Source organism: Nematolebias whitei, chromosome 3 (assembly GCF_014905685.2).
Source record: "Nematolebias whitei isolate Nwh7 chromosome 3, NemWhi1, whole genome shotgun sequence".
Taxonomy (NCBI): domain Eukaryota; kingdom Metazoa; phylum Chordata; class Actinopteri; order Cyprinodontiformes; family Rivulidae; genus Nematolebias; species Nematolebias whitei.
In genome coordinates, this window is record NC_056500.1 from 21,458,716 (window position 1) to 21,483,032 (window position 24,317).

General features: G+C 38.6%; 2 protein-coding genes across 2 annotated transcripts in view; both read left to right on the top strand.

Moving 5' to 3' along the window:
* The window catches only part of ttc39a (tetratricopeptide repeat domain 39A), a 35,584-nt gene extending 34,376 nt beyond the window's left edge, over nucleotides 1–1,208 (top strand). The window contains exons 19-20 of the mRNA XM_037698352.1: nucleotides 745–861; nucleotides 1,090–1,208. Of these exons, the coding sequence (XP_037554280.1) occupies nucleotides 745–861; nucleotides 1,090–1,204 (232 nt within the window). The 3' untranslated portion in view covers nucleotides 1,205–1,208. The remainder of the gene's footprint in view (nucleotides 1–744; nucleotides 862–1,089) is intronic.
* A 2,255-nt stretch (nucleotides 1,209–3,463) lies between these two features.
* Nucleotides 3,464–22,146, top strand: rnf11b (ring finger protein 11b). The gene is made up of 3 exons (XM_037674663.1): nucleotides 3,464–3,820; nucleotides 19,466–19,635; nucleotides 21,429–22,146. Exons 1-3 carry the CDS (start codon nucleotides 3,698–3,700, stop codon nucleotides 21,598–21,600), a joined length of 465 nt encoding a protein of 154 aa, XP_037530591.1. The 5' UTR covers nucleotides 3,464–3,697; the 3' UTR covers nucleotides 21,601–22,146.
* The last annotated feature ends 2,171 nt before the right edge of the window (nucleotides 22,147–24,317 follow it).

Sequence of the window (24,317 nt, forward strand, 5' to 3'; positions counted from 1 at the left end):
TATATATATATATATATATATATATATATATATATATATATACACATGTATACATGCATACATACATACACACAACTTCAAAATAACATAAATTCTCAACCTGTACTGAAAACAGTTTCTGCATCTCAGCGCCACCAGCTGGTGAGAGGCCGTGACGTCAGTTTGAACCCCGCCCACTGGAACCGGTACTGAAAGCATAATGGAAACACAACCTGTACCGTACCGAGTAGAGTAGAGCCGGCCCGTACCGGCCCGTACCGGTACTAATGGAAAAGGGGCATTAGAGAGTCCTGTTACATACAACATACAGGCAGATGAGGGGAAAAAAGAACATGAGGGTGGAAGAAGCCAAAAAAAAAATCATGTCTCACACCATGTCCTGGCCAGGAAATGGTGTAAAAGATGCAAAAAAAGACCATGCAACATAAAATGGCAACATACAACGACATCATTATACATTTATGCATAGAGGTTGACAAAGATCCTTGTATACTGTTTCTTTTTATACTTTATATTCTTGCTATTTTTGGGTGTAACTGGACATTTTCGTTCCACCTCATGTACCACATGTGATGCGAATGACAATAAAGAAACTTGAACCTTGAATATACACAATACTGCAGACATGAAAACAACTTTTTCATCACCTACCAGCCTGTTAAAGTTGTTACAGTAAAGGTTTCAAATGTCAAGGAATGGTTGTTTGAACTGATCTTCCCCTTTTTTTGTTTTGTTTGTCTGCAGTGAGACTCAGATCAAATACGACCACTACCTTGTTCCTAACGCTCTGCTGGAACATGGTCTGCTGTGCCTGGAGCAAGGCAGGAAAAATGATGCAATTAAACTACTAGAAACAGCAAAGTAAGAATTTAACTTGCAAAACATTTTTTTTTTTATGTTTATCAAAATGTAATTTATCTACTTTATTGCAGCACCTAACTGAAATTCTGCATGCTTTATAAACACAATACTTTACCAAAGATATTGTTTTACTTAGAGTACATTCATTCTTTCATATGGTTATTAGTTGATTTTGTTAGTTTTTTAGTAAGTCTTGAATGCATATGTAACATTCTGTTTCTTTTTCAGGCACAATTACAAAAACTACTCCATGGAATCACGGACGCACTTCCGTTTACAAGCTGCTTTGCACAAGGCCAAGGGCACTGGAGAGAATGGCATCAGTGTGCCTTGTAGCCCATAAGTGCAGTGACAGATTTCTGTTCCTGCAGTCCCACAATGCAACACTCAGCCAGACCAGCTCTGCCTGTTTGTTGGGGCTGGAGATTTTTTTCCCTCATTCATCAAGATTTTGAATGAAAATGGAGACATATTTCCCTCATGTTTGCCATTGTTACGGACAGCTGCTTTGATCAAATTACTATGCTCTCGTGAAGAAATATAAAATTTACAGTAACTTTACTTCTCCACATGATTTAAAAAAATTAGTTGAGAAATTGTCTTATGTTTATGAAGCAATGCTTCTAGCAGGCCTTTGAGTCTTTCACAATTAGGGCATTAGAACAGAAAACGGGTCAAATTTATTTAATGAATACAACATGTTGTCCCTGAAGTTATAGGAATGTTCAGTGCAGAATACTAAAGCACCAAACAGCCTCAAATAAATGGCAGATGCTAATCCCATTAAGTTGGCAGCTCTGTGTAAACTACTGTCAGCAAGGCTCTTCCACCTTTTTGTTTAATGTAAACTAGAGGTTTTAAAGAAGGTGACATGCAATTTTGCGCTGACACAGGTAAACATTAGATTATGCAGCTCACAGCTAAGTGCACGTGTCCCTCACCAAAACCAGCTTGATCTATCTTAATTCTGTATGTGGGATTTGTGTATTTACACAACATAATAGGTTCATTGTCTGAATCGGTGAGCATTTTATTGTGTATGCTGTTTTCATTGTTCCTTTCAAACATACTGAGATAGTAAAAACAAAAAAAAATATTGATGCAGACGTCTCGGACAAATCTGTTTTTTTAAGCACCCTGCATTGTTCTTTACATTTACTGTAAAGTTCACCTTTTACATGAATTGTCATGTTTTAAAAGGACAGATGAATGTATCTTTTTAAAAAAGGCAAACTCCCTCCTTTTCTTCTCTTGGTGTGTGACAGACTCCAGCAGTACTTCAGCTTGAAATAGCAGGCCATTCACAGCAAGTTGCAAAGGACTGCATGCATATCCTTCTGCTGCATCTTTACTAGGTGAACTTAACCACAGCAACTACAGAGGCTACGCAAGTGTGAGAATCATCACTGAACATCCTCTGCTGCTTCGTTACGATATACCCATTCCTTGAATTACCAGCAGAACAACTTGAAAACTAAAACCACATCCTGGTTATCTGTGCTTGAACAAATATGGCACCCCTGTATGACTGGTGAATAGGTTACTGGAAAGGATGAACCTCTGACTTTTCAAACATATTAAGTGATAAGGTGCCTTGAGAGTGCTGGAGTAAGTCTGGCTGATTTATTTATATAGGACAAATGTTTGGGATGTTTGGGAACTTGAATACTTGGAGTCGGTTTCTAATATTTATTGGTGAAGGAAGTGTATTAGAATTGATGTAACTGCAGTCACTCTTGAATATTTCCATATAATTTCACACTTTGTTCTAACAATTAATTGTACTTTTTTTTAATTTTGCCCTTTGGTTTTACACATTGCCAATCTGGAAGAAATTCAAACCAAACATGTTTTGCGTTTACACAATGTATTAAGCATGGTTACCCACTGAGCAAAAATTGTTTTTCTTTACATGTTTTGTTGTAATTTATGATACAATTATGATTGTCTTCTGTTATGTGTGTACCAGATTTTTTTTATGTGAAGTATGCACACTGAAGTGGTTTTAATAACAACAAAAAGGCAGATTATGCTTGCATTTTTTGTTTTGCACGCATTCTTTTATTAACAAATTAATGATTTTTGTCTTTAAATACAGAGCAGTGGAAGCCGGAGTAAACGTTTTCTCAGTTAAAAATGGATAAATAGAGATTTAAATTATCAAGTAAAAACTTTGAGATTGTATAAACACATTAAGCTTAGAGGAATAGTCTGCACAGCACAGAAAACCTGCTGTCAAAAGGAATACAGTACTATATAGCAGATTACAGCTCCATGTTTATGTTTTTAACGCCGAATAATATGTCCACACGTCTGATTGGCTGTCAACAAGAGCGTCATGAACGAACGTGCAAGCTTATTGGCTCGTTGTCTAAATGGGCGGGGCTTTTTTGTTGTACGTCACCACCTTTTGTCGTTACTCAGCAGCTGCTTTGAAAGTGGAAAGTCCCTGACAGCTAGCCAGGCTTCAGACAGGAGAACTGTAAATAGTTCTTTTCATTTCAAATGAGAGACGCTAATAATTTAGTGGGCTTTGTTGCGTCTGCAGATATAACATTCTGCCAAAGCCGAATTTTAGGAGGTTAAGCGACATGTTCGCCTCCGAGTGCTAGCTGTTAGCAGGCTAGCTTTTTGTGTGGCTAGCTGAGTGATGTTTTGTTATTGTTGAAGTGGGCAGCCTCCCGACGTCTGGGAGAGGAGAATCAGCTGTGAATGGGAAATCGTCCTCTCGACGCTATCCGAACCGCTGACATTTTCTGTGAAAGTGAGCCGTAAAATCCCTCGTTGATAAGGCGACAGAAAATAAAGGAGCAGAGTTTGATAGAAGAGGACGGAGATGGGAAACTGCCTGAAATCTCCGACCTCGGATGACATTTCTCTTCTACACGAATCGCAGTCGGACCGGGCCAGCTATGCAGACGGTACCGAACCGGATCAGGAGCCACCGCCCCCCTATCAGGTAACTTTCACCAACACATACCAGCTAGCCGTTCGTAAACAATTATTAAAACTAAATTTAGTTCATGTGTGATGTTCAGAAGTTCTGGAGTTTGCTTTTATCTGAGATCATACTTGAAAATCGACTTATTCTTATTTTGTTTTCACACACAGAGCACCATGAATTTGTCTTGCCTGCACTGTACTTTTGTTACAAAATATTTTTGCACTACATAACCGTGTAAAGCAACAAAACAGGCTACCCTGAGAAATCTAGGTAAGTAACACAGAACAAGTACACACTAATGGGGAAAAAAACTACTTCAACTTAAAATGCCATCAGTGTGCACAAAGCCACCATTGATCCAGCATGTTCTTGAACAGATGCTTACTTCTCATTCCCAACATCAACACTCTTCCTGTCAAGCTGCTATTTGTTCGTGTCAGTAGTTTTTCCCACCCAGTGTTGTATGCTTTCTTCACCAGTATTTCAGATGTTTAGGTCTTTCATTTTCATTTGTTAGTCTGTATTTAATTTTAAGTACAGATTAGTAAAAACTCGAGGTGCAAATGAAATATTTATAATCTTGACGATAATGATTAATAATAATAAAAAAAATCTTATAAAAGATACAGTCCACTGCAATACATTTGTAAGACTTATTTATTCTGACTCCATCATTTGGGCTCTGTAGGCTGGATTGACCTGTAGACTCATCTTCCTACGGGCAGGACGGCTCTAGCATCAGCTTCAGTATCGTTACTAGCGACTACACACTTTGTGTTTAACTGATACCTTAACTTGACGCCCTGAGATGAGAAAATTCCTTCAAGTTAAACGCGACTATGTTCCTCTTCAAAGTACAATCGGGTTTTTTTTTTGGGAGGATGTTCTGCTCTAAAGCCAACACTTGTCAAATGCAGGATGTTTGGGTGTCCCTCCACTCCTTATGGGGGGGGGCAAATTCCAGGACTTTCCCACCCAAATCAGGAGGGTTGACACTGGTATAAGTTCTAATTCTTTCACTGAGCAGCTTGACTACAATAAAGTTCAGTAAAACACAACTAACCTTGAAGTTTTAGTTAGTGAAACGAAGACGAAAGAAGCATGCAGCTGTTTATGGAACTGAAAAAAGACAATACTCTTGTAATGTTTATCTACTTTATAGACAAAAACTTCTATAATTTTCTCACCAACTCCTTTGAGAGCTTCGTGCACCATCTTTGCCCGGTCTGTTTTTATTTTTTATATAAGATCAACAATAAGCACACCAAGTCATGTTGTACCTGTAAATATGTTTGTTTTTCCATATTAGGTGTGTTTTTCTGGGACAAGATGTGGCTGGAAAGTGTTATTTAGGGCACTGTGTAAGACCTTGCTCATTACTAGGTCAAACCAAGTCTTATCTGTAGGTTTAAGATAAGTATTTTAAAAACATGGTCAGACTGAGTTCAGTCAGTGTCAGTAACGGGGTGAACTCTCATGGTAAAAAGTTAACAATTATGTAATTTTATATTTAAAATAGTGTGACAAAGTCCATTTCTTTCACAGGTACTCATTGCAACAGCAATCAACCTCGAGGGAAAATTTAGTGACATTATCAAAAGTTCTAATAATATATAATTTGATATTAATATTTAACAAACTAGATTTAATTAAATAGTCAATATTTGAGATTTTAGAATAAAGAGAGATTATTAATTACTCATCAAAAAAACTAAAGTACGTGAATAACACACAAAGTTGTGATCAGTAAATCTTTATCTATCACTCCTGTTTGTGAAATATAGCATATTATAAAATAAAAATGCATCGTATGGATTATTTTAGTTGTTACTATTCCACCACTGGGTGCTTCTCCTGTTAAGATGTATAGGTGTAGTACATGTAAAATTACCTTGAGATGAACGCCAGGACCCAAAGTTTGCTTCTAGTATTAGATCTGTATTGTTTTGTTATACTTAATTTTTTTTTGTGTATGGGTGTTTATTTTGTGAAGTAAATAATCTGGCAAAATCCTAATCTCAGGACACACTGCTTGGTGATCCATAAACAGCAGACATGAAAGTCAACAATGGAACAAATACATTTTTATTGTCTCTCTTTATCCACATTATCTAGATTAGAGGTTCTCAAACTTGGATCCCCGCACCCCCCGGGGTTCCACAAGTGCGTGCTCAAGGGATGGCCCACATTTTTTATTTATTTATTTATTTTATATATAAGCACATAGATGTTTAACAACCCATTAAAATACACCAAAATTCAGGAAATCACATCTACTTTATTCAAAATTTTCTGGTGGAGGACCCCCCCCCAGAATCTACCACCCCATCCCCGGCCCACTATTTGCATTCAGGCATGGATCGGTTTACAAATGAAGCCCTGTTACATGGTATGACTACTGCTGTTGTGATTCTATTCAGTTTTATATAAAGAGTTTTCTGTAATAATTTGAAGAAGTGGTCATACATTTATGTTCATTATGTGAATAGGTAAAGTTTTAAAGTGGTTTTTCATATTGTTAATTTTCTCTAAATTAATTTTTGGAAGTTGAAATGAAAAATTTTGTTAATGTTGTCTTGAGTGAAAAATACCTCATGTTTAAAAGTATAAAAATTGTATTAACACTATTAAAGAACAGGTCTTAAGTAATTACGTTGCACAAATTCAGGAAAATTATTTAATAAACATGAGAGTTATGAGGGGGTCCCTGAAACTTTTTCTCCTCTGTAAGGAGTCCCTGAACCCAAAACCTTTGAGAACCTCTGATCTATATTACCGTTGTTCCACACAACAACTGTGATATTACAGTATGTGACGCATATTTGACCTTTTAGAAAATTGAAATTTTGTTGCCTTTATTTGCAGTCATTGCACATGCTCAGTCTTCATGATTTATTTTTCCAGACATTTTTCACCATTGATATCAAATTGGAGAATAAAGGGTCATTCTCAGTTTTCAACATTGTCACAAGCATACAGAACGTACATTTTTGAAGACCCCCCTATTCCCCTCAAAAGCGTCCAAGCAAATGTTAACTTACACTAAATGTTTTGCTAAGCTAAGCTTGACTAGGCATCACCTTGTGACATTACCCTTAAATAACCTCTGACTCATGGTGTCCGTTTACAGCCAATAACATGGACTTAAACATTACCAAACAGGAAATTAATATCAACCCATTTCCACACTCAGACGTTGTAAACAGTCAGAAACATTACACATAATTCCCACAAGACTACCCAGCATCCTCTGCAGCTCACACAGTTTCTGGGACACAACTCTCTCACAGAAAGGACTTTGAGTTTGGGGGGAAAATAAAATGGTTAAAAGGAGACATGCGTCTTTGCTTTAATCTAGGGCATACAAATATTTATCTTTTAGTCTTAATAATGTTTTAATTATAAAAACTAAATTAGCAGAAGCACGAGTCAAAAGGCTGCAGATGAACTGATGAACATTAGTTGTGACCGCCCGCTCGCGGGATTAAACAACAGCACAGATTTATTACCCGGGGAATATTAATGATGATGATGATGAACAGCAACTTTGCAGTTAGTTTAAACAGTTAACCGCAAAGTGAGTTAATTCATTATAGTAAATGACATGTGGGAGACGTCCGACACACATTTAATGTATCGCGCTCTACTTCAGTCCAGCAGACTTTTGCTCCACCTCTTTTGGTTCTGCTCAAAGCTCATATCTGAGCGGGCTGTGGACGCTTCACCTGTGATTTGTGAACAGTTAAGAGGAAGGCAGTGGTGGGCACGAATCCACTAATAACGGAACTAACTTCCTGTTCAGCGGATTAGCATTTTCACTAACTTTGAAAACCTTCAGCGGAATTACTCTAAGTGGAAATCCTGCAAATTCAAGTCCTCAAATTTTTTTAATGCAGTTCTCCACGCTAAAAGCACACAAGAAAATGGTGATTTAAACAGAGCAATGCTATGTTTTTTAGAATGTTGTCATCACTCTCGCAGTGCTTTTCCCCCGTCATACCTATCAAACAGTCTCAGACTCATGGTGTCAGTTTACAGCCAAACGAGTACAGTAAAATAACATAAACCCATTTTTACACTCACAGTCAGAAACATTGCACACATAATTCCTACGCTGTACGTTTTACAACGCTCACACTTTCTCTTGGACATGACCCTCTCACACATGATTTCACACATCTTTACACATTTGTGAAGACATATTATGTTGCTCCAATCCACAAGTAAACATTGTCAGGCCAACAAGCTGGGTCAGTTCATGAAAACTAATCTTTCTAGTAACATGGTCTTAGAGGTCTATTTATAAAGACATTTAATTTATAATAAAAATAATGAACGTTGTGACTTAAATCAATGCATCAGAGCTTCTTAGTAATACATTCATCGGTACCTAGGCCTGTCGCGATAAACTATAAATCAATTAATCGCCTGATGAATGAAAATTATCAACCTCATTTTCCGGCTTTATCGTTTCTTCGTGTCTCTCTCTTTCCACTGAAGACTGGATGACAAAAGGCTCAACACTGGTGCTCTTCATTTACCCCTCTTTTTCTCTTTAAAATCTGTTTTAATCGTCCATAATCGAGTTTTTGTATTGTTAAAAGCAGCTAAGCTGAGAAGCTAAGCTGAGAAGCTAAGCTACGAACTAAGCTAACAGGCCGACCTCGTGAATAAACCTCAGTCTTGTCGAGCTCCAAAATTCACGGTTGAAGCTTGTGCCTTTGTGTAAAAAGTTGTTTTTTTCTGCAAAAAGAAGCTGAAAACTTGTTTCCTCATTTTTTTTTATTAAAAGCTTTGTGTGAAAAATGCTATGCTAAAGAGCTCAAATCACTGAGCGTCCACCATGTCAGCCCATGTCTAAGTGGCAGAAGTGTTCCTGTTTTTAGTTTTCTACATTCGCCTTATAATGTAGCTGTTTTTTGTTACTTTTTTTGCCATCTTATTTGAAAAAAAAAAAAAAAAAATCTGTATGCCTTTTTGTGGCTGTCTATTGTTGTCGCTGTTGTCCACGGTTTTCATCATTCTTTGTTGAAATCGGGTCTCTCTTGTAAATGAGTCCGCCACGGAAAGAACCCTTTTGCACTAATACTTTAGCTAGTATTTTTAGCTGATTCAGGACCTCTTTTCGTCCCTGCTTCTCTGGTGGGACCGAGCGAGCTCAGTCGAGCTGAGTCCAGACCAAAACGTGAATGCAGGACTCTGATTGGTCAGGGGGAGGAGTCACTGGATCTCAGAAACGTTTCACTGATTCGCCATTTGCAATTTCTCTGGATGCGGTGCAGCGGCTGGATCTATTTTAAAAATTTAAAAACAATAATGACAACGCCGTGTTTAATTCTGAAGTCCAGGCGTTTTTTGTGTTTGGTGACCAATAACAAAATTTGAGCGAGCTGTGTCACCATAGAGGATCGTACGAGCTGCCGAGCCGTTGAAGCACACGAGGCCGGACCCCGAGCCCCGGCCTCGCGGGCTCACAAAGGATTCGAGCCCTGGCAGACTGTGGGGCCAGCTGGGCACAATGTGAGCAGAGGGGATGTGATAAAATGTAGAGGTACACAACAAAATAATATGCATAACCAAGAATGCTGTTTATCAAGCTGTGCCCTAGAAAATAGGTTGTGATTTTCAAAAACTGGCAGCTAAAAACAAGGCCACATGGCTCCCTGGTTACTTGGTTGCAAATACTTCTATGAGATTACAACTAATTTCACCTGTTTGCTCAAAATGTTTCTGTGAGTTTCCCACAGTCACAGCTCATTGTGATACTACCTTTACCATCATAACCTTTCACACACCTGCTTTCCCTTTTTGTGCACCACAAGGAACTGCCATGCCCTTTTGCTCTTTGGTTATATAATGTTAAAAAAAAAAAAGTGCTTTATCATGCATTAATAAAGTTAAAAATCCATTAGAAGCTGCAGAGCTAAGAGCATAATGTAGATTTGAACCTATTCTGGACACAAATTTGTAGAGTTCAGCAGTCTGTGACTCACATTGCTACTGCTTATGTGTCTAACAGTAATCTGCCTCTGCCCTCTCTTTAAACAATGGATTTGGACAGAAAATACTGTACATATATGTGCACTGCTCGTGCATTTTAATATAAATGTAATTCACTTTTGGCATATCCCAAATGACTTAATTTTGCTTTTATGCAATTACTGTAAATGCTTATCTACTTTTGGAAAATGATAATAAACTGTCAACTAGTGCCAGTCACAGATTAGGTTTAGCAGATCAGGGAGTACGCACCTTTTGTTGATACACAGTCATATTATTTTAGAGCATGGTCTGTTGAGCAGCTGCATTCCTGTCAAAATGAGAGGGCTTGCTGTCAGCAGTTTGCTTCAATGCTCAGCGAGCTTGCTTAGTAAAAGTGAGGAAAAAGTTCTCTGTGGTGCGTAATTACTAATTAGCTGTCAAAGCTGAAGTGGAGATGAGAGAGAGGGAGGTCTGGATGATTGAAGCTACAATCTGAGTGCAGGAATCCCTCAGGTCATGTGCAGTACTCTCTCCCCATTTGGTTGGTTTACAACAAAGTCAGCTGTACATAAAGGCTGAAGGAGGTGAAACCCAAAATAACTCTTAAACACAAAGTGTACTCTTGAGAAATAAATGGATAAAAGAAAATAAGTAATTGGATAAAAGAAGTATATGACCTCGTCAGAGTGACAGGAGTGGCTGCCAGAGGAGACGACACTCATGACTTCTCATCTATTAAAGGACATGTCTTTGTCTAAATATTATTATGCTGTTTACAAATAATTCTATATTAAAATTAATATACTATATATAATTAAAACATTTTATATAAACTTTTCAAAGTAAATACCAGAGCTGTAATTACAATGCTGCAATGTTAAAAAAAAAAAAAAAAAAAAAATCCATCTTTTTAAACCCTAACATACAGTGGAACCTCACAGTGCACCATGAAAAGTATTAAAAAGTCTATTTGAACAACCCGACAAATATTTACAAGAATGTACTTCGCTAAGTTAAACAATGGTTTAGGATCAGTTAGTCACTGCAGTGTCCCGAGTATACAACTTTAAGTACCTGTAGCATTTGTATAACTTTTATGTGGCAAGTTTTTTTTTTTTACCGTTTCTTTATAATGTGAATTATAAATCTGTTATTTATATATTATGAGTATATGGGGATAATAATCATTTGTGTAGTTTGTTTTCCCTTTATATCTGCAGGTGCAGAATAAATATACAAACTTTTGCAGAAAAAATAGCACTAATTGAAAAAAATAGCACTAATGTTGTGAAATCAACAAAGTAACGTCTTGAAATACTTTGTTTCGGCAGGGAAAGGTGTCAGAATTCACTTTATTCATGTGAAAAATGCTGACTTGCACTGACTAAAATTGATATAATGGTGATATAATTGAAGGCATCAAGAGAATGGTTGAAATAATGTCAGAAATCAGTATTTTGTGTTTGAAATCACTACAGGTCCTTCTCAAAAAATTAGCATATTGTGATAAAGGTCATTATTTTCCATAATGTAATGATAAAAATGAAACTTTCATATATTTCAGATTCATTGCACACCAACTGAAATATTTCAGATCTTTAATTGTTTTAATACTGATGATTATGGCATACAGCTAATTAAAACCCACAATCAGCCTGTGGCACTGCTGAGGTGTTATGGAGGCCCAGGATGCTTCGATAGCGGCCTTAAGCTCATCCAGAGTGTTGGGTCTTGCGTCTCTCAACTTTCTCTTCACAATATCCCACAGGTTCTCTATGGGGTTCAGGTCAGGAGAGTTGGCAGGCCAATTGAGCACAGTAATATCATGGTCAGTAAACCATTTACCAGTGATTTTGGCACTGTGAGCAGGTGCCAGGTTATGCTGAAAAATGAAATCGTCTCCATAAAGCTTTTCAGCAGATGGAAGCATGAAGTGCTCCAAAATCTCCTGATAGCTAGCTGCATTGACCCTGCCCTTGATAAAACACAGTGGACCAACACCAGCAGCTGACATGGCACCCCAGACCATCACTGACTGTGGGTGCTTCACACTGGACTTCTGGCATTTTGGCATTTCCTTCTCCCCAGTCTTCCTCCAGACTCTGGCACCTTGATTTCCGAATGACATGCAAAATTTGCTTTCATCTGAAAAAAGTACTTTGGACCACTGAGCAACAGTCCAGTGCTGCTTCTCTGTAGCCCAGGCCAGGCGCTTCTGCCACTGTTTCTGGTTCAAAAGTGGCTTGACCTGGGGAATGCGGCACCTGTAGCCCATTTCCAGCACACGCCTGTGCACGGTGGCTCTGGATGTTTCTACTCCAGACTCAGTCCACTGCTTCCGCAGATCCCCCAAGGTCTGGAATCGGCCCTTCTCCACAATCCTCCTCAGGGTCCGGTCACCTCTTCTCGTTGTGCAGCGTTTTCTGCCACACTTTTCCCTTCCCACAGACTTCCCACTGAGGTGCCTTGATACAGCACTCTGGGAACAGCCTATTCGTTCAGCAATTTCTTTCTGTGTCTTACCCTCTTGCTTGAGGGTGTCAATGATGGCCTTCTGGACAGCAGTCAGGTCGGCAGTCTTACCCATGATTGCGGTGTTGAGTAATGAACAAGGCTGGGAGTTTTTAAAAGCCTCAGGAATCTTTTGCAGGTGTTTAGAGTTACGTCGTTGATTCAGATGGTTAGGTTAATAGCTTGTTTAGAGAACCTTTTCATGATATGCTAATTTTTTGGGACAGGCATTTTGGGTTTTCATGAGCTGTATGCCATAATCATCAGTTTTAAAACAATTAAAGACCTGAAATATTTCAGTTGGTGTGCAATGAATCTGAAATATATGAAAGTTTCATTTTTATCATTACATTATGGAAAATAATGACCTTTATCACAATATGCTAATTTTTTGAGAAGGACCTGTATGTAGTTGTCTTCAGCTCATCTATAAATAGTCTGTGGGGATTTGGGAATGAGTGACGCTGTGTGGGACCAGAAATACAATATCTTTTAAAACGTTGGATAAAATCACAATAAAGCTTTGTTCACACACTAGCTTCATTATTAAATTAAGTTCTGAATCAATAAGGATCTGATTTTGATTCTTCAAAAAGCTGAACATAGACGTGCCTTGCATTTGGCTTTGTGCAAATGTGAGTGTCCACTGAAACAACACAAATGAGTTATAGTTGCCTTTTAAAGTTCATGTTGTGTTAACAACAGCTGCAGACGTTTCTGTGAAACCATTTTGGAAACTGATCGAGTCCTGAACTGAGCTGAGCAGTAAATGTGAGGATAAAAAATGTAGTTTTTGTCATTTTCGTAACTGTTGCTGGTGCAGCTTTATTATAGCCGTGCTCAAGATATTTAAAGGAATAAATAAAAAAAAACACAAAAATAGTATACCGGCATGTTCGCTCTTATTATTTTGCCTTGTTTAAGACATTTATCCGCTCTGAAACCAAATACTGAGAGATCCTAAATTGAATTTGGCAATATGAATTGATGATATGATTGTGTCCACACAGTCCACAAAAAAATGAAGAAGGGGAAAGCAGTAGGACCTGACGACATACCCGTACTACTAGTGGAGGTTTGTAAATGTTTAGTAGAGATGGCAGTGAGGTTTTTGACTCAACCCAATGGCATATTTCATGGTGAGAAAATGCCTGAGGAATGGAGAAGTGTGCTGGTGCTTTTTTTAAGAACAAGGGTGATGTACAGAATTGTAGCAACTACAGGGAATTAAGTTGATAAGTCACACAATGAAAATCTGGGAGAGAGCTGTGGAAGTCTGAGATTGTCACCATTGTATGTTCCTTCCCATACAATGGCAAAATTAGTTCTCTGCATTTAACACATCATACCTGAGATGCACCCAGGTGGAGCAGTGGGCAGCTATGCAAGCACCCAAGGAGCAATTAGGGTTTAAGTGTCTTGCTCAGAGACACCACAACATGTGGGAATGACTGGTAGTCGAACCAACACTTTCTGGTCCAGTTGGCTGCCCTACCTCTGCCCCATCTTGGTCCCTGCAACTTGACTTAGACGAGAGGTGACTATTTGTGAGCAGCAGTATGGTTTCATGCCGAGAAAAAGTACCACAGATCCCATCTTTACTTTCAGGATGCTGATGGAGAAGTACAAAGAGGGTCAGAAAAAAAACTTTGTCTTTGTGCATTTAGAAAAAGCATATGACAGGGTGCCGACACTTTCGAGGGAGGAGGTGTGGTATTGTATATGGAAATCTGGAGTGGCAGAGAAGTATGTTAGACTGGTACAGGACATGTATGAGGACAGTAGGACAGTGGTGAGATGTGCTGTAGGAATGACGGACAGCTTGAAGGTGGAGGTGGGAGTGCATTAATGATCGGCTCTGAGCCCCTTCTTGTTTGCTCTGGTGATGGACCAACTAACAAATGAGGTCAGACAGGAATCCCCGCGGACTATGATGTTTGCAGATGACATTGTGATCTGTGGTGAGAACGGGGAACAGGTGGAAGAGAATGTATGAGGTGGAGGTATGCACTTGAAAGAAGAGGAATGAAAGTTAGCCGCAGTAAGACAGAGTACATGTGTGTGAATGAGAGTGAGGCTTGTGGAACAGTGAGGCCACAAGGAGCAGAGGTCACAAAGGTGCAGGACTTCAAGTACTTGGGGTCCACTGTTCTGGAAAATGGGGGGGGGGGTAAAGAAGTGAAAAAGAGAGTCCAGGCAGGATGGAGTGGATGGAGAAAAGTTTCAGGAGTGATTTGTGACAAAAGGGAGTTGGCAAAGGTCATAGGAAAAGTTTACAAGACAGTGGTGAGACCAGCTATATTGTATGGTCTGGAGACGGTGGAACTGACAAAAAGACAGGAGAAAGAACTGGAAGTGGCAGAAATGAAGATGAGGTTCTCCTTAGGAGTGACAAGGATGGATAAGATTAGGAATGAGATCTTCAGAGGTACAGCACAGGTTGAACAACTGGGAGATAAAGTTAGAGACCAGACTGAGATGGTTTGGACATGTCCAGAGGAAGGACAGTGGGTATATTTGGTAGAAGGATGCTAGAAATGCAGCTGCCAGGAAAAATACAGAGGAAGGCCAAAGAGGAGAGATATGGATGCTGTTAGAGAGGACATAGTTGGAGTATAATTAGATGGAGGATGCAGAGGACAGAGTGAGATAGAGGAGGATGACTCGCTGTTGTGACTCCTCAAGAAGGAAAAGCCGAAAGAAGACAGCTCTGAAAAAATGTATACTAATGATTAAAACAGATAAAGGTTTTGATTCACTCCAGATCGATAAAGCAGACAGCCTAAAACTCATTTGGTGATTTATATGCGAGACAAAATGTTTCACATACAGTAAATATAAGGGGAGGGGGGCAACAGGTTATACATTTGTATAACTTTCACGTAGTGGTCATATGTAAATAGATAACTTGAACTTCAGAGTTTCTGTTTTCATTTAAAAAGACTATATTTGACCTTGTAAGACAAAGAAAATGTCTCGAGTTTACACATTATAACCTAAATAGAGTAGCAAAAAACTTAGTCAGTGGAGACGATACTGATGAACAAGTCACTGTTCTGCAGGTCAGTGACATGTTCTATGTGTATTATAGGCTGTTGCTCCAGATGACTTGTCACACAGGTCTTCACTCAGCAAGAATCACTAGATTATTATTATTATTATTGTTTCCCCACTGGTTCTCTTTTCCCTTCAGCTGAAAGTTTGCAGCTCTTGCTTTTTGGTACAACTTTGACTCAAGCTGTTCGGGTGATGTTAGCTTATAGCAGCTGAAAACATGAATGAGATGCTTTTTGTGTCCACTCTGCACCGATTTTTGGAGATCTGAGGTGAGATTCTGTGACTCTGCAGTCCTTTTATGAAGAGCTTGGTCAGAGTGTGAAAATCACTTCATGTTTGAGGCGTTGTCTTAAATACATAGACATTTCTTAGGCTCCACAAAAATATAAACTTTCTCAGCAAGTAAATATTTCCCAGCTGTTTTATTTGTTTGTTTGTTTTTCCAGTTTGGAACAGCATTTTTTTTTTCAAATGCAAGTCTGGCACTGCTTGATTTATTTATTTTTAACGTGTACAAATAAAAAAAAAAAACACAGTCTCTCTCAATACAGTGTGCCTGCTGTTACCCCCATAAGTTTGGGAAAAAATTGACACATTCAGAATATATAAATACTGTTGCCCTATAACTCTTAAGAAAAATCCTAACCAAACATTTTACAGCTTCTTTTTTTGTTGTAATTTTTTAGCTCATTTTTGAATGAAATATACTTGTGGTCTGTTTAGAGTAGACATTTTTGTTTGCTTGAAAGCCTTTTTTTTTTAAATAAATTCCCATGATAGAAGAGCATTTGTAGAAGTGTATAGTTGCATTTGTTGTGTTTTAGCTGAAATGTCTCTGCTGTAGCCAAAGCTGCTGCTGCTGCTTTTTACTGAACTGGTGTGATGAAAATGCCTCTAGCTTTCACTCCTCTGCGATGCTTTGACTTTTTTTTCATCAGTGATGGAGGACAGAGGACGTAGTGTAAAAACATGTTTGCATCTGCTTTCATTTCTTGTGGGCTGACAGTTTCCAATGCAATGCTCTTATGCATGTTTAGCAGAGGAAACCAAAGCAAGTCACCTCCTTCCTTCCCTCCCCCACTTGTCCTGCTTTCACCTCTCTCTCTCTGTCCCCCTGCCCTCTTGACTCTTGTCCTCCTGCTCACCCTGAGGTCACTCAGTTACCAGTTGTCACGGTTCAGCTGACTATGGAGGACAGAATGTGACTAATTTAATTGTGTATTTAATAATTTAATGACATATTTAATAATTAAATGATACATTTCATTATGTATTTATTTCAATGAGTCACATTCCGTCCTCCATAGGCTCACATCTTGTATATTAAACAGGAGAGATGTGACAACAGTTAAACTGCTGACCACTGCACACAGCTGTTGTGCCCCATCCCGAGGCCCCGTCTGTAGCTTTTATTCTTGTCAGACAGCTGCACCCCCTTTTTTTGTACATCAACTAACAAAAATGCAGAAACCACAGCTATTCAAGATATGCTGACTCATGAGTTTGAATGCTGTGACTGCTGGCATATTCATACATTTGTCTCCTGAAAACTATTCAGCTCAAAGATACCTGAACTAAAGTTAGATTGGGCTTCAGATATTTTTTCCGCCTTTTACTTTTGTTAACTTAACCAAATTAATCTGTTTATTTATAGCCACAACGACTGAGCTTATAATAAATTATAAACCCTTCCCACACTCTTGCAATATTCTACACAATGTTTCTAAACTCAACGCTCTAAAAGAGCACAGCATGTCATGATCTCGACTCTCTGCCTCCTGTTGCACTTTGCCATCTGCAAGTGCTTTCGGCCACGCCCACTTCTCCTGTGCAGAACGGAGATATGACACACTGCAGAAGGAAGCTTCTCCTGCAGCTGTGGGCTGCATACGGGTGCAGCAGGTGCTAAATAATTTAAAATAGTTTATTTTAAATAAAAATTACATGCCGATAGTGCACCTCATCTATCAATCATAAAATTGTCATGTCCAATCTTATTTTGAAAAACCAACAAAACAAATCGTGAAGTAGCGAGGGACTGCTGTATAGTGATTAGTGTTATTTTAAAGAATTACTATTTTTTTATTATTCTATTGATTAATTGCACAGTAACTATTCCAAGAGGGAAAAAATGGCAGATTTCTAAAACTGAACCACTACTTGGTTATCCATTTTAACAACTAATCCCATCATTGTTATGTGCAGTGCTTGTTTTTCAGAAAACAATTTTTATGCAAAAAAAAAAAAAAGGTAGTTATGACATTGCTCCCAAAAATTTATGTGAATTCATTTATCAAAAAAATGATCTGATCGTGGGTACATTGGTAATCAGTGGAAGAGCTCTTTTTATGTCAATAGTGGCCTTAGTCTGATAGTTACGGTATTTTGTTGTGGGTTTTTTTTTTCAGCTTGAAATTTAGATTGGCACCTTGTAAAATCAGTATGTTGCTATTTGATTAAAGTGTGGGCTCAGGAAGGAAGAAAAGGAAACTGCATAAACTCCAAGTGACTTTACTGGCCCCTGAACTGAACCATGACCTTGGGGATACAGTGAGGAGGTCCATCATGTGGAGGGAGCTCAGTCCATCTGCGGCTCCTCTGCATCACAAGTGTCGGCTGGGATTGTTCGAGCATCGAATTAGGTTGTGTCCTGGACGCCTTCCTCTTGAGGATTTTCATGCAGGTCCCACTAGAAGGAGTTGCCTTTGCAACACTAAAGTTCAGTGATTTAGAACAAACTGGATGAAAAAACTTTTTTTTTCTTCTGTCATGTTGTGAGCAACTGTTTGCTCAGCTGATCCGTCGGCTCTCCCACCCGCTTTTGCACACTGCTCTGACTGCGGCCTGTGGTAGGAAAGACAAAAAATGTCCACTTAAAATGTCCACTTATTCCATACTTTTAATCCAGGTTACAATATTCCACACTTTTAATCCAGGTTACACTCTTCCCTCAAGGACACATTTTGCAAAGTAGCTACATACTGTGCAGGTATAAAGCATACATTTGTATATATTTTTGTTTACATTTATTTTTTAAGCTATTTGACTATCTTTTATTTTTTATTATTCAATATTTTACTAACAGAATAGTCAAATGGCAACCTGTTTTTTGTGTGAATTGCCATGTCAGTCAAATGTTCAATTTTGGAATAAAGGGGTGGAAATAAAGAAAGAAAAGCTTTGCAGAGAGTGGTGAAGGCTGCACAGAAATCTGTTGGAATCAGTCTCCCCACCATCACAGACATCTACACCTCCAGATGCAGGAAGAGGGCCACCTGCATCATGAAGGACCCCACCCAGCACACACACTTTTTGCCCCACTCCCCTCAGGAAGGAGGTTGGGGAGCATTGAGTGTAGAACCACTAGACTGAGGAACAGCTTCTACCCTGAGGCTGTTAGACTCATGAATCTCTAACTAGAATAATCACTGTGAAAAACCATATCATGTTGCTGCTGATCTGTTTCATGTTGCTGCTGATCTGTTTCAATGTTACTGTGTTCATGCGTGCACATCTGCTCACAGACTCATGTTCATGTTTGTGCTGATGTTCAATGTTTTATGTTATGAGTGCTTAGTGTATATTTAGTTGATGTTTTTCTTAGTTCATATCTTAGATGTTATTACTGTTTTTATTATACATTTTATTGTCGGATGTAACTGGGACCCCGTGTACATAATTTCGCTCCACCACATGTACCACATGAGGTGCGAATGACAATAAAGAAACTGACTCTCACTCTGACTGAAATTAAAACAGTGTCCCTTTTGTCAATTAATCGATCAATCGAAAACTGATCGGTCAATGAATCGATTATTATGAGTTGATTTGCAGCCCTAGTTATATGCACCTTGAAAACAAAAGTCAAGTGAGGTAAAAGTGGCCATCTTGATGCTGAATGCTGTGTGGAAACACCACCACCTGCTGCCTGAAACCATAATCCTGATTTTATAACTACAGATGTTATGTGCTTGATAATCTGCATTGTTATTAATGTAGTGAATATAAACATCCCCCACAAACATTCATTTAAAACAAACAATGTCTGATTATAAAACTAATGCCACTCTTCGTGTTTTTATTAGAGAAATGATGACTTTCTGTTTACAGGAACAGATCCATGTGCCCATCTACCACCCGACGCCCAGCCAAGCCCGACTGGCCACTCAGCTGACAGAAGAGGAGCAGGTCCGCATCGCTCAACGGATCGGACTCATCCAGCACCTGCCGAAGGGCGTGTATGACCCAGGGCGAGATGGCTCTGAGAAGAAAATCAGAGAGTGAGTTAAAACCTTCAGCTGAGTAAAATTATCACCAACTCATCACTGATGAAAACATCTTAACCATTCCATTTCCTTTCGCCTAAAAACAAGATACAAAAAATACATTTCTTACATTATACAAGAAATAAAAAAAAACTAGAGAAGTTGCATTTCCTGTGAAAATGCAGTGTGAATGCTTATTGCTGAATAACTGGAGAAAAATAGCTGAAATTAGCTAAAAACATGTTGAAATGTAGCTTAAATGGAAGAACAAGTGTAAGAATGCAGAAAGAACACGTATTTGCTGGATTAAGTTTAAATAAGCAGAAATTGGTACAAAGATTAGTAAATTAACTAAAAAAGTTGAAATTCGCAAAAAAAAATAGCTGAAAAGTAGCTGAAAAGACAGAAAAATTCTTAAACTACCAGAAGGAAGTGGAAAGAGCAAAAATTAGCTAAAAAATGTGGAATTGGCTGAAAAAGCTAAATTGAGTCAAGTCAACTTCATTTATAGAGCACATTTATGACAGAACCTGTTCTCAAAGTGCTTAACAACACAACAATCAATGAGTAAATTAAAGAGAAAAAGATATAAACATATATATACAATACACTAATAATAATAACTGAAGAATTTAAAAAAAGCATTTAAAACATAGGGTCACAGATTAAAAAACACTAGATCAATTTACACTGTGTGAAAAGCCTGCGAGAACAGATGTGTTTTTAGCAGGGATTTGAAGTGAGAAAGGGAGGTGGCCTGCCTGATGTTGTGGGGACAGGTTGTTCCAGAGTTTGGGGCCCATGACTGAAAAAGCCCGATCTCCTCTGAGCTTCAGTCTTGTTTTTGGAACAGCCAAAAGCAGCTGATCGGATGATCTCAGGGCTCGAGAGGGAACGTTTGGTTCCAGAAGCTCAGAGAGGTAAAGGGGTGCAAGGCCATTTAGGCATTTGAAGGTCAACAGAAGAATTTTAAAAACTATCCTCGTACGAACAGGGAGCCAGTGAAGGGAGGACAGAACTGGTGTAATATGTTTAATTTAGCACATTTATTTAGCACAAAAACAGCTAAAAAGTAACTGACATAGCAGAAAAAGCTGAAACTAGCAGAAAAAATCTGAAAGGAGCATAACAATCTGGAACTGGCTGAAAGAAGTTAGAAGAAGCACAAAATTGTTGTGGTTAGCTGAAAGAAGCTGAAAAGAGTACAAAATGGCTGAAAAAACAGCTGAAAGTTGCTGAAAAAGGGTTTAAATTTGCACAAGGAAGCTGAAAGAAGCTGTACCAGAACAAAATGTGAAAGAAGCAGAAAAAGGTTGTAAAGACATCTAAAGAATTGAAGGATGTAAAATGAGCTCAGTTCATTTTGTATGAGGGGGAAAAATGGCAGAAAAGGGTAACTATTTCAAAAAGCTAAAGTTGCATCAATACCAAAAGACATAGCAGGATTGTCCTGAAAGAGCTGAATGTTTTATGATTTGTTGAAATATCTTGAAAACTGCAGGACGAGAATCGCGCTGAAAAACACACGAAAGAAAAATGGAATAGTGTGAATGCTTCATAAACATCCACACTATTATCTTCCTCCCATTAAAGTTCATTCTGCTCAGAACAGAAACAAATGGATATATTTTAGGAAACACGCACACACCTTGGATGCAGAATGGACTAGTTAAAAGCTGTTAACTAATTGTCACTGCTCCTGTGTTTGGTTGCATTCTTATTTCTTCCTTTTTGTTTCCTGCCCGTCTTTAAAATCTTTGTAGTTGTTTTCAACACAAGTTACTGAGACTCGCTCCTCTCCTCCTCAGGTGTGTCATCTGCATGATGGACTTTGTTTACGGAGACCCCATCCGGTTTCTGCCCTGCATGCACATCTACCACATGGACTGTATAGATGATTGGCTGATGAGGTCGTTCACCTGCCCCTCCTGCATGGAGCCTGTGGACGCTGCACTGCTTTCCTCCTACGAGACCAACTGACAGACACCCCCAGACCACAGTGGACCCGCACACATCTACCAACACACTCAGTACACTGAACTTCCACCTTCATATCTTATATCCTGGATTAGTAAGATTGTGTTATCTCAACCGTGGTCATTAACACCATGTAGGACGAATTATGTTTGTGTTCAAATATATGTTTGATTATGAAGCTGTTTGTATGAGTGTGTGTGTGTGTGTGTGTCTGTGCACTCACACTTTCCTCAGTTGACCTGCTGGACAGGACTGCATCTGAGAAAGGACAAGTAGGAGGAAGCTGGAGCCAAGGAAGAAGTGAAAGATGAGCGCAGAAAGGCAGGAAGTGTGCACAGAAGAGTGCGATCGAGTCAGGGGAATGAGTGATGGTTAACTCATGACTGAGAAATGTTTTTTTGTGTTCTGCTTTAAAACTTGGCGTACACGATTCTTTTTATTTAATCCGCATCAGTGACTTGTGTTCAGGAAACGAGAGCCTGACCTTCGTCACAGGGCTGCAGATTGTGTTTCTTGGACTCGTGGTGACCGATGATGGGCGTGAGCAAAGGAAACGTGAAAAGAGATCACCGTCAGGAGATGTGTGTACTGAAAATTGTATTTACTGCAGAAAACTGATGGATGGGGCTGCTGGGGCCAGACACCTGACAGAGGAGTGGAGATCCTGTGAGTCTCCTGTCTTCAGCACACTGACCTTGATTCGTCTTTCCTGTGAAAACCGCGATCGTTGATGGGTTGGTCGACTGTCCTGTGGCTTTGTGGAATCTGTTTCGTGTTTATTTTGCAAATAAACGTAAGGGCTTTATTTAATCTGTTTACCAACATGACAATAGAAAGTCCGTGTTCCTGTCTGGTAAACAGGTTGCTGTTAAAGTTCTGTCCCCTCGGGCCTCTCTGTCACTCAGATTATAGATTATCTGTAGCACAACTAGTTGACAGAACATCAAAGTGAGATATTTGCAATTTTCAATCACATCTTTGACAGGAAAACCAAATGCATTCAGCAGTTTTATCAATGATCACGTCGTCTCTTCTTCCCTATTAAAGATGTGGGGTTTGTTTTATCAGAGGTGATGACTAAAATATTAATTTAAAAGATGATGCCTGTTTAAATGGATTTACGGATATTTAAAACGTTTAAATTATTATGGCTTTAAATTATAAAACGTACAGAAAGTTGGGTTTGTTTTTATGTTTGTGTGCATTTAAGCTGTGAAGGAAAATATTAGTTTTGTTACACTAACAGGACAACAGTGAGAGGAAAAAAAACAATCGGTGCATATTTCTACCAGATTCAATCATTTCTGACCAGATGTCACTTTAAGTCTGTTATGTTCCTTATTTTTCAGGAAGCCTCGGTTTTAATGATATGCATCCTCTTGGTAAAAAAAATCAATTTGTTCAGTCCAGTTTTCCCTCCCCCTTGCGAGGGAGTATCTTGCAGGAAATTGTACTTCTCCAGCACTGAGGCCAGCACGAATGAGACTAAACATGCCTTTAGTGGTTGGTTAATGGTTAATGTGTGCATATTGGAGGAAGGGTGCAGGTGTTTCGAACAAGTTGCTGTTTGGGCTGCAGTCAATTTTTTTGCACAGTGCCGTTTTGTAGTTCTCACTGTATTTTTTGTTGACTATCACAGTGGAGCTTCATGGCCTTACTCCCAAGAAAAGAGTTGCATTGGCTGCTCAAATGTGAGGAAAAAAGAAATGAAGGTTAGCACACACAGGTCAGATCACAAATACTGGATTGACTCTTGTTTTTTTGCCCGAGGTATTTCCAAAATATGGACTTGGTTGTAGATTTTAAAAATAGATCTGTACCACTTTACAATAAGGCTCCCCTTTATAGATGGCTAATAAGTAGTTTATAGATATTAATTCCTCTATAAACACTTTATAAATCAATAATTGTTTATTATGCATTAAGGGTGACAGAGAGCCAAAACAGACCAGTTTCTTGCGAAATAGTGAGCCAAATCCTTGTAAGCACAATAAGCATTTGTAAACTTATATTTTTTTTAGCATATATTAGTTGTAGATACTTATAATACACTGATAAAGTACATTATTATTTTCAAGGATTCAAGAATTTTTTTTATTGTCGTACCAACTCACATTTGCATGTTTATGGTATGAAATTCAAGAAATAAGTTTACAAATGCTTATTGTGCTTATAAGGTAGTAACTTAGTCTGAAATGTTTAATAGAACAATTCTAGATTAAATATATGGGTGAACAGATTTGGCTCACTAGTTGGCAACAAACTGCTCAGTTTTATCTCTTGTCACCCTTAAGGCATAATAAGCAGTTATTAATGATTTATAAACTGTTTATAGAGGAAATAACGTATCTATAAGGGGAGCCTTATTGTAAGTGGTACCAATAAAAACATAATTATTTATCATAGCTCTTAAAATCAGTTTTACGAAAAATAATCTGCAAACATGCGCTGAAACTTCTTGTTTTGCTTCAAGGATGGCGTAAGCTGCTCAACATGTTGCTAAATCACAGGACAGAGCGGGTTTGGGAACGGACTCCGTATCAGGAGTGTCCGGTTGATTTTATCGGACCAAACGCCCAGAAATGTGGATTTTGTTTTCAGTCTTCTAGAAGACTGAACAGCAAAGTGTTCTCGTGTGAATGAGGGTGTGTAAGTTTTGTGTTTGTGAATGCTTCTATAACCTCTCCCTGTTTGTAAGATGAAATGTGCATCTGCTCTGT